General features: G+C 32.3%; 1 protein-coding gene across 3 annotated transcripts; it reads right to left on the bottom strand.

Annotated features, from left to right (window-relative positions):
• On the bottom strand, positions 4985-7595 carry LOC109348755 (CBL-interacting serine/threonine-protein kinase 12-like). Of its 3 annotated transcripts, none has more exons than XM_019589311.1 (3): positions 7120-7595; positions 5328-6483; positions 4985-5273 (listed from the first exon to the last, which is right to left on the bottom strand). In XM_019589311.1, exons 1-2 carry the CDS (start codon positions 7469-7471, stop codon positions 5354-5356), a joined length of 1482 nt encoding a protein of 493 aa, XP_019444856.1. In that variant the 5' UTR covers positions 7472-7595; the 3' UTR covers positions 4985-5273; positions 5328-5353. The 3 variants fall into 3 exon arrangements, with proteins under 3 accessions (XP_019444856.1, XP_019444863.1, XP_019444851.1); XM_019589318.1 differs by having other exon boundaries at positions 4985-5284; positions 5332-6483; XM_019589306.1 differs by having other exon boundaries at positions 4985-5257; positions 5341-6483.

Here is a 10997-nt window from a genome sequence, read left to right as displayed (position 1 = left end):
TCCAAGTGCTTGACTCATTGAAGTGCACATCCCTGTTGAATAAGACTTGATTAGTCTTAGGATCGAGTAACTTATAAGATCCTAAGGAATGATTACCCACAAAGATCAAGAGCTCACTCTTGTCATCCAACTTTCTTCTTTTCTGATCAGGGATATGTCTATAGCAAGTTGATCCAAAGATTCTAAAGTGTGTAACCAGGGCTTCCTACCATACCAGACTTCTTTATACACTTTAGATTCCAGTTTCTTTGTTGGACAATGATTAAGAACATATGTTGTTGTTGTTGCAGCGTCACCCCATAAACCATGTGTTAAGTTTCTAGACTTTAGCATGCTCTTAACCATGTTAAGAATGGTTCTATTCCTTCTTTACGCTACTCCATTATGCTGAGGAGTATAGGGTGCAGTCACCTCATGCAGAACTCCATTCTCAGTATCGAATTCTTTGGAAGTGAATTCACCTCCTCCATTAGTTCTCAACACCTTAATTGATCTTTCTAATTGTTTTTCTGTCATGCACTTGAAGGACTTGAATATACAAAACACATCACTCTTGAGCTTGATCAAGTATAACTAGATTTTTCTACTGAAGTCATCAACAAATGTGACAAAATATCTATTTTCACCAAGTGAGGAACCTCAAAAGGGCCACAATCATCATAATAGACAATGTGCAAAAGACTATTGGCTCTTGAAGCAATGAATTTGCTAAAGGATGATCTTGGTTGCTTGCTAATCTGGCAGCTATCATAGATCTTCTTTGGTATCTGAATTGAAGGCAAACCAAGAATCATTTCCTTTGTTTTCATGAGACTAAGGTCTTTGAAGTTCAAATGACCAAGTCTCATGTGCCATAGCCATACATCTTCACTCAGTGTTTCAGCATTAAGACATTGAGATTCAATTGCATTGAGATTTACCTAAAAAGTTATGTTTTGAGTGAGAGGTGCTCTTATGATCTTCTTCCTGGTTTTGAATCAAATATTTCAAGCTAACCATCCTGCATACTCATAGAGAACCCATTTTCTAATAGTTTACCAAGGCTGATCAAGTTATGACTCATGTTTGGCACAAAAAGCACTTCAGAAATCAAAGCATTCTTGCCATCTTTTCTTTTGATCACAACATATCCAATCCCTTTTGCTTGGATAGTTCTGTTATCAACAACCCTTACTTTGCTCTTCTTGCTAGCATCAAAGTTGACAAGTCATTCTCTATGGTCTGTCATGTGATTTGAGCATCCAGAGTCCACATACCGGATTTATTTACTACTGTTGCCTTGGCTTGTTGTCATCATTAACATGATGGGTGAGTCATCATCAACATAGCTATTATCTTCCTTCACCATGTGAGCTTCATCATGGTGCTATCTATTGTGAGTATCAGAATATCTTGGTTGTGCTAGACACTCAGAAGAGAAGTGATCCAATTTACTGCAATTGGAACACTTCACTCTTTTTTTGTCTACTTTCTTCCTTCCTCCCCTCCTATTGCTACCACTTCCTTTCTTTGAGTAAGTTGATGCTTGATCAAGATCAGTTCTTTCTTGATCTCGAAATCCATAGCTGCCAGAGTTCTTCCCCCTGTAGTCTTTCCCCTACCTCAGTTTCTTTCACCATTCTTAGCAAAGCATCTTCCCTTCTTGTAAGTCGGAGCTTGCAATACTTGACTAACTTTATCAATTGATATCTCAATGAGTCTTTGCTCATGAGCCTCGAGGAAGCCCTAAAGATCTTCTAGCTTCGAATCTTCATGTCCTTTTTATTCTTCAATAGCAACAACTATATGATCAAAATTTGGGGTAAGAGTTCTCAGGATCTTTTCAACAATAGCTTGATCAACTATAACTTCACCACAAGCCTTCATCTGGTTTGTAAGACAAATGATCTTGTTGAAGAACTGGGTAACCTTTTCATTCAACTTCATTTGCATCAATTCATATTGGCGCCTCATGGTTTGGAGTCTAACCTTCTTCAATTGTTCTGCTCCCTTGTTACATTTCTCTAAGATCTGACATGCCTCTTGTGAAGATTGTGCTGAAGCAATCTTCTCAAAGTGTGCTTCATCAACACACTGATGAAGAAGGCACATGGCTTTGCAATCCTTCCTTTTGTTCTCCTTGTGTGCCAATCTTTGTTGTTCTGATCAATCTGCCTCAAGTTGAGGGTAACCAAGCTCAAAAATTTCTGAGATTTCTTGAAACCCCATGATTTCCCTCATTTGAATGCTCCATCTATTCCAATTTTTGCCATCGAGGACAGGTAGGCTACCTGGAAAGCTTGTGCTTGTGTGCCCCTTTCAAAAAAAGAAAGATAAGGAAATTTGAGAGGATTAAATAAATGCCTTGGATCTCACTTATACTCTTGATACCAATTTGTTGGAGGAACTTGAGTTCACTCCCTGTCTTGAACAAAAGGATTGAGGAAGAAGAAGAAAAAGAAATGAAGAAGTCGTGAGACTGAGTTAGGGGCAAGAAAATTTAGAGTTAGGAAGAATAGCGAATTAGAGAGATGAAAATGATTAAAGGAATTCAACAATGATTCATCTTGTTATTCAACAAATATAATGCACAAACTATTTATAGTAAGTTCACACCTAACTACCAAAACTAACTTTTAAAAACTAGCCAATTATAGAAACCAACTAAGTAGCTATTTCTAACAACTTCGTTGGGTTTTCTCAGCTTTTAGGGAAAAATCATGACTAATTAAAGTAGAACATGGAACCAATACTGCATTAATGCCATTTTGATAAGGTTAATACCAGGCCAAGGGTTACATGTGTATAAAAGGGGAAAGAAGAAAGTTTGGTTAGAATAACAAACTTTCTTTTTCTACCCTTTGGTAGTTAAAACAGTTATAGGCAGATTACTATAAATAGAATAAGAATGGGGGGGGGGGGGGTTAGTTTTGGGTTGTTAACCAACTGATTGAGGAATTAGCGGAGTTGGATCGTGGGATCCTTCATTTTCTTTGTAATCGTGTAACTCTTCTCTCATTCTTCTCTATATTCAATAAAATTCTCCTAGAACTCTAGTAGAATCAATTTAATTTTAATTTAGGGGTATTTCCCTTCAATTCGTCTACTTTTCTATTTCTCTAGATACAAGTGTCTATCACATTTTGAAAGATATCTATCTATTAACAATATAATATAAAAAATTCCTTCATGCCACATGTCACATTCTCCTCACATTTTTTCCTTCATGCCATATGTCACATTCTCCTCACATTTTTTTCCATTCATGCCACATGTCACCTCCTCCTCACATTTTCCCCTTCATGCCACATGTCACTTCTTTCTCACATTTTTCCCCTCCTAAAATATTCTATGTTATTACTATGTGCCTTCCCACATTATCCTTACTTTTTATATATTTTATATGTTAATAATTTAATACTAATTAGCGTTTGGTTTTTGTTATGTTAAAATGCAATAGACATTGAACATTAGATGAGATTGAAATCATTTTTCACATTCAAACTATTTCTTTACATTAATCTATGTATATTATTTAATGTTTACCATTAATCTAAGAATAATTGTATTTTTCACCTCATCAAAGTTTTGTGACACTTTTCCCACTGAATTTTAATATTTCAGATTCTTTGAATTTTTATTTTTCTCTATTATAATTAAAAAAAATCAAATTCCAAATTGAAAAAATCATTTCATTTTTTATAAATTTTAAAATATTTATTTTAATAAAAATAATATGGTATCATGTTTCAACTTTCAGTTTGCTATTTCCATTAGAAAATTCAAATTAAAAATTGTCATTTATTTTCTTTATTATGTGCTTGAACATGCAAATATACAGGTAAGATGTGTATTCTTAATAATATATGTATGAGTAATATGTGTGTTTTAACTATGTGAATGCATGAGTAATATGTGTTGTCTTAGTAATGCAAATGTACAAATAACATGTGTGTTTTTAGCCATGCGAATGTACGGGTCTCATGTGTGTTCTTAACAATACAAATGCACGAATGACATGTGTTTCTTAACCATATAAATGTATATGTAATATATGTTATTAATCTTGTAACAAAAAAGATGAGGCAATATCCTAAGATGAGGCATCTTAATCTTTTTTTTTGGGAACAAGCGAGTTCTAAATATGAAAAACTATTAAATATGATTAATGATTCTAATCATCGTCACATTAATGACATAAAATTAAATGTGTTTATTGAAAATTAATGATAACAATATAATTATTTTTTATCATGTACCATATAATAATTTCTCATTAAATAGACACACCACCCTCCCTTATAGAGTCCAAATCTTAATAAGAATCAGCACTTGTTAACATGTAGGACAAGATGCAAGTGGAACTTTTTACTTTTTAGTATGAAAGCAATGTGTACTTATTTTTTAGGTACGTGGGGTTTGCAAAGGCAATATCAATTGTCTGGCATTGTAAATTAATTCTTAGAGTGAATGTCATCCATTCAAATAAGCTCTACATCATTTCTCTCATTTGTGGTGTATATGACTACAACATGCTCTTCTATTAGCCCCATATTTTCCTAACAATTGTTACATTTCTAAGAGTGATATTTACGAGGAGGGACAACCACATTTCGAGAAAGGAATTAGTTCTTTACCCATAAAAAGGGTTAGAAAATATCCTTTGATATACCAAACAAAATTATCCTCAGTCAGTATTTTTGTTGTTATACTAGGCTTGAATTGTTCCAGTTTTCAAAGTTAGCACTCAACTACTCCATATGAATCGTGTTAAAGAAGGTTTTCATATCCCTTTTCGTATGTAACTGGTGGAGCAGAAAAAGGTTCTAAATTCTGAATTAATCAGATTTTGTTAAAAGAAGACTTTCATATCCCTGTCCATATGTTACTATCTTTTTTTTTACCAATCTAAAAGGGCATGAATTGGTAAATCCTTAAAATGGCTCCCCTAATCTCCAATATCAAATGAAGCACTAAAAGCAAAAAGCCATTTCAAAACTTCATGGATTAACGAGAACTTTATTTCCGTACTACTTCCAACAAATAACATACGTAAATAAAATACAGTCCAAAGCAATGTGCCAAAGCATGTGGAAATATATATATTCCATCCACTATATTTTTATTTTATGAGCCTTCTTCTGACAGAAATTAGACATACAAACAAAGTAACATCTAATCTAATTCTCCAATTAAGGAGCAAACCTAAAAAAACAAGACCTTGGAGAAAAAGAGTAGAAAATTATCCAATACACAATCTATAAAAAAACAGAAAAAAAGAAGAATAGTAATAGTAATATCCTTTGTGCTGCTATTAGTATAATTTTTCCATATCGAAAAAGTAATATCCGTTTATCTTCTTCTCTGCTATTTTTCAGGTATCTATGAACAAAGATTTGGCATCTGAAGGCCTTCCAAGTGGAGAGAAAGAAAGAGCACGAAATTTAAAAGGTTCAGTGGGAATAGGTGGACATGAAGAACTTGCAGATTCTTCCTCCACCATCAAATTCTCCAAAGCAGGTTTCAATTCAATGTTACAAAATTTCTCATACTCTTCACTATCCCCTCCTTTTTTCTTCACCTCCACTACCACCAAAGAAGGTGTTAACTCAAATATCTCTGCAGCAATTGTCAATGGTCCCTTCACACCTTCTCTTGAACCCTCCAAACTCACCCTGCAATCTTTCTTCCTCACTGTAAAGCTAAACAAATGAGCAACTTCCTCCAACTTTGATAAGATCTTAGAAGCCGGAGCACCCGAAACGAACCTCGCCTCGTCGCCCTTTTCCTCAAATAGACCAGAAAGATTGAAGCCTGATGAAAATGATATTATATCAAATGCATTCAGACTTGCAGGCCTTGGCAATGAAACATTGTTATTCCTCCTTCTAGTCACAATCTCGAAATCAGATTCCGAAACCGCTCCATCATCATCATCACTCATTTTCAGCTTGTCATCAAGACTACAAACTATATCATCCTCAACATAGAACTTAATCGGGTTGAACCCTTTCTTGAACCACTTATTCTCCATGATTTCAGGAATGGAAATCCTGGTTTGAGGGTTTATATCAAGAAGCCTAGCAAGAAGCTTAGTGATTTCTGGTGTAAACCACCTTGGACACCTAAAAGAACCCTTATAAATCTTTCTATACATAGCAACAACATTTTGATCTTGAAAGGGTAAATAACCAGCCATAAGAACAAACAGAACAACCCCACATGACCAAATATCAACCTTTGCACCATCATAACCTTTTCTACCCAAAACCTCTGGTGCAACATATGCAGGTGTTCCACAAAACGTGTGGAACAACCCATCTTGTCTTATTTGATCAGACACTGCACTGAGACCAAAATCTGAGACTTTAAGTTCACCATTTTCATCAAGCAACAAATTCTCTGGTTTTATGTCTCTATGGAACACACCTCTAGCATGGCAAAAACCTACCGCTGATACCATTTGCTGAAAGTATTTTCTAGCAATTTCTTCCTTCAACCTACCTGAAAAGGAATTAATATGTTAGCATCACCGTTTTTTCTTAAAAGTTTAAACCATTAGACACCCTTTGATAAGCAAAGCAACAAGATAAACAAGTTTTTTAAGTACTACCAAGGGTATCCCTCATCCTTTTTAAGTAAGCAACTAATCCCTTTCAGGGTGGTAGCTGCCCTTCTAACAAATGTCGCTCATAGTAATCGAATATGTGAAAGTAAGGCCTTACACTACTGGTCCAATACTTTATTGGCAAGATATACAAGTTTAGTTGAGCCTAAAAATAGAACATTTTGGTTCCACTATACGGTGGATCCAAAGCAAAGAACACAAACATCACGTTCTATGTTGTTCCATCTTCTCTTGTCCATGCACCAAAGGAAACTCATATAGATGCTTTCATAATATAAGTAGTTAAAATCGTAATTAGTATAAATGAAAAAGAAAGATTTTTTTGTATTAGTCCAAAAGAAGGACTAATAGGAGTGTTTGGTCTCGAATAATATGCAAACTATTATATTGCGTTTACATTACTGGAAAATAAGGTGTCAATTATGGTCGTAGTATATTAAGAAGACTCGACACCTGAAATATAATTGGACAGTTGTGAAGTACAATTTAAAACATTGATCACCCATTATTACCTTTCGCAACCTTGTTGAAGAGTTCGCCACCACGTACATACTCCATAACAAAGTAAATCTTTGTTTTGGTGGCCATGACTTCAAAGAGTTGCACGATGTTGGGGTGGCGGACACGGCGGAGGATGGAAATCTCACGCTTGATATGTCCCATAAGACCACCCTTAAGAATTTTCTCCTTATCAATGATCTTAATGGCAACACACTCATCGGTTTTGATATTACGAGCTAAGTGAACCTTAGCAAAGTTTCCATGGCCTAAGAGTTTCCCTATCTCAAAACGGCCTAGTAAAATGTTAGTGGGTTCTTTCTTGTTGAATGATTTGGTGGTTGTGGTTTCATTTGTATCCTCCATTGAAGGGATAATGAATAATGGAGGTTCAAGGTTTGTTGAGAAAAGATAAAAGTGTTTTATAGTTATAAGCTTCCATTGGTTGAAGGTGTTAAAGTTTGGAGTTATATGGTGTGGTTTTTATTTGTTTTAGATTTTCTGTCTCAGCTTTGAGTTTGAATGTGCTGTAGATAAGGTTAGATATTAATTTAATTTTGTATTTCTTTTCTTCCTCTAGTCACAAGCATCATAATAAGAGGAAAAAAACTTATTTATTATTTAATATATTAAATTATATTTTTAGTGTGAGGATATACTTTATTTTCTATTTATACTTGAGCAGATAATATTTATAATATATTGAGTAGATAATATTTATAATATACGATCTATAGATGGATTTTTTTCTATAAGCAAAATTCCATTTTGATTATTTTTCATTTATTAAGATACTTTTTAATTGAATTATGTATATCAATAATAATAAGAGGAAAAAATATATTCACTGACAATATATGAGTTTTATACATTATCATCTATATTGTTCAATGTTCATATTTAATTATCAATGATTCTAAAAAATGATCTAAATAAATAGTGGATGATGTAGTGACGGTATATAAATCGTTATATCAACAATACATAATAAAAATAATCATTTTCTTAGAAAGATATTGTAATATTTTATAACTTTACCCTTTTTAAGTTAGCCGGAAGATTTGTTTCTCATAAACAAATGATAAATTTGAAAAAATAATAAATAGGTGATAGGAAATGTAAAGCCAGCTTACATGTAAAATCATTATCTTTAGTCTAAAAAAAGCCAAAATCATTATGTCGACGAATGTCAACTATGTTTGAATAGTCCACATAATTTTTAATGAAAATAAAAATATTTTCTTCTAAACCTTTATCATACAGTGATACAGGTAAACATACATGTCTTAATGTGATATATAAGATCTAATATAAACAAATATATTAAAATATTATTTTTTAACATGCGTCATGCTAACTTGTTAAACTTTATTAAATCACATACAGTACTTATTGATTTAATGTTTATAAAAAATTATATATTGACCCTTAACGTTTGTAGGTAACAAATGTAAATAAAATTACTAAGTCATCATCATAAACACAATTTCATCAAATTTAATTCAAGTTTTTAATATAATTGTTCATAAAAAAATTAATTATATCACATTTTATTTTCATAACAAATATCTAATTTTTATATATTTCCTCCCAAAAGCTCTGCAATATAAAATGTGTTCATATCTCAAACTACTCTACTAAATAAGTAAATATGTGTATGAGTGATATGAGTCAAACGCTGTCCACGATTTTTGAGAAAATTTTAAGTTAGATTGAATAATATGGAGGTCGTTTGTCCCACATTTAGCTTAGGATTATTTTTAGTGTTTTCATTATAGCCATTAAACATTTAAAGTTTGTAGGGGAAATTATTTCCTTCTTAGAAGAGGCAAGTAAAATGATTTATTTCCTCTTTTGGTGGATTGACATGGTAACTTAAGAGAGAATGATTTATTTCCTTTATTGGGATTGACATGATATTTAAGAAGGAGAATCACTTCCTTTTTGAAAGCAGACGTGTGGATCAAAGAGGATGAAAAATGATTTGTTGCCTTTCTTGGAAGGAGGCGTGAAAACATTCAAAAATAACACTTAAAGTTTGTTTCAGAATTTCCTTATTGGTATAAGTGTGTTCAATTGTTGCCTTATTGGAGGGGAACATTTGAATTCGAATCACAACACTTATGGTATGCATAATCAACATTATGTGGCGTATTAGAAGTTACCTTATATGCCAAAAGAGTTATGATTGTGCTAAACAATTTCCTTACATGACTACCATATAATTAAGAGTGTGGTTTTGTTTCTTTTTGAGGAAATACATTGAACTTGGACATTCTTGGCAGCATGATTCATCATCAAACCATTCAAGTTTAAATCCAAGAGAGTTATGATTGTAGTTAAGAATATTTTATTTGTTTCTTTGTATATGTAGTTTTTGAATTCAAAATAATAACACTTTGTAAGGGAATTTCATGTGGGGTTGGGGGTTGATTACAATCAGTCATTAGTTAGTTTTTATTGTCTTAATTAGGTCATTAAATTTTGTTTATTTTGTGCAATTTTCGTAGAGCCATGTAGGTAGCCACAAAACTATATGTAATAAGTCATTTCCTATGAAATAACAAGTTGAATTTTATTTGGATTAACTCCTCTTTTAATTGAGCTTTGCTCCTATACTTAGAACTTATAAAAAATCCATGCTTGTGGCGTTCATAGGCTTATCACCATTAGTGTGTCGCCTTAACTTTGTTCTTATCAAGGATCTTTCCTTATGGCGAACCTCCTTGGCTTATCCAACTACTTTGCTTGTGGCGCTTTCCCTCTTCATTCTTATTCATTTTCTTTTATTCAAACATAAAAATACAAAAATATATACCGATTGTGCCTTACATTAAACCATGCACATTCATATACTTTTCCTCCCATATTTATCATAAAACTGTGACACAAATATATAAAATTCATAAAAAAAATTACATTCCGCGAGTTAATTAAGTTTAAAGCAAAAACGATATGCAAAGAAAGCAAATCATCAACTTGTAAAACATCTCATAAGTAATATTTACAATTAAGATTGAAAATTTCTCTCAAAACTATATTATTGGTTAGTTTATTGTTCCTTAAGGGGACACTTCCTCACAAATATACAAGATTCATAAAAAAAAATTACATTCCGCGAATTAATTAAGTTTAAAGTAAAAACGATATGGAAAGAAAGCAAATCATCAACTTGTAAAATATCTCATAAGCAACATTTACAATTAAGATTGAAATTTTCTCTCAAAACTATATTATTGGTTAGTTTATTGTGACACTTCCTCATAAGCATAACCATTGTAAGTTACAAATTATAACGTGCTCTTTGAAACCATCATATTTTTCTTACGAGTCTACGCATAAAATGGAAATTAAATTGTAAACGTTTGTTGATAATAAGGACAAAATAGAGAAATAAAAATTACATTGTGGTATAATTACCTTATGATTTGGCTTTATATATTAATATGAATTAAAAAATATATAACTATATTTGTACCTCCACGCCATTGTTCCAAGAAACATATATCAAATGTACGGATATATTTGTACCTCCACTTTAGAATACTTTATATATAGTAGATGGGTAGGAAAAAGAAGATTTTTGAAAGTATTGGTTAGCTGGAAAAAATTCAATGTGAGAAAGTAGGTCGAGGAAAGAGTAGAGTTTTAATTTCATATTATATTCATTAATTATTGTTTTGGTAGATACGCGGTATCATGAAAATGAAAAAAATGTGTTAGAATCAAAGGGGCATTCTTTTTTAAAGTAATAATTATGTAAAATCAATCACCTTCAAACTTTTTGTATTCACAATTAAAATAAAAGGTGGATAAAGTTAAGGTGTTAGATATTGATTACTTGACGTGTCGTGTCATTGAGTGGAATAATTAATTAAATGATCCATAATGG

The sequence above is a fragment of the Lupinus angustifolius genome, chromosome LG01, assembly GCF_001865875.1.
Source record: "Lupinus angustifolius cultivar Tanjil chromosome LG01, LupAngTanjil_v1.0, whole genome shotgun sequence".
Classification (NCBI taxonomy): Eukaryota; Viridiplantae; Streptophyta; class Magnoliopsida; order Fabales; family Fabaceae; genus Lupinus; species Lupinus angustifolius.
This window is presented reverse-complemented; position numbering and strand designations above follow the sequence as displayed.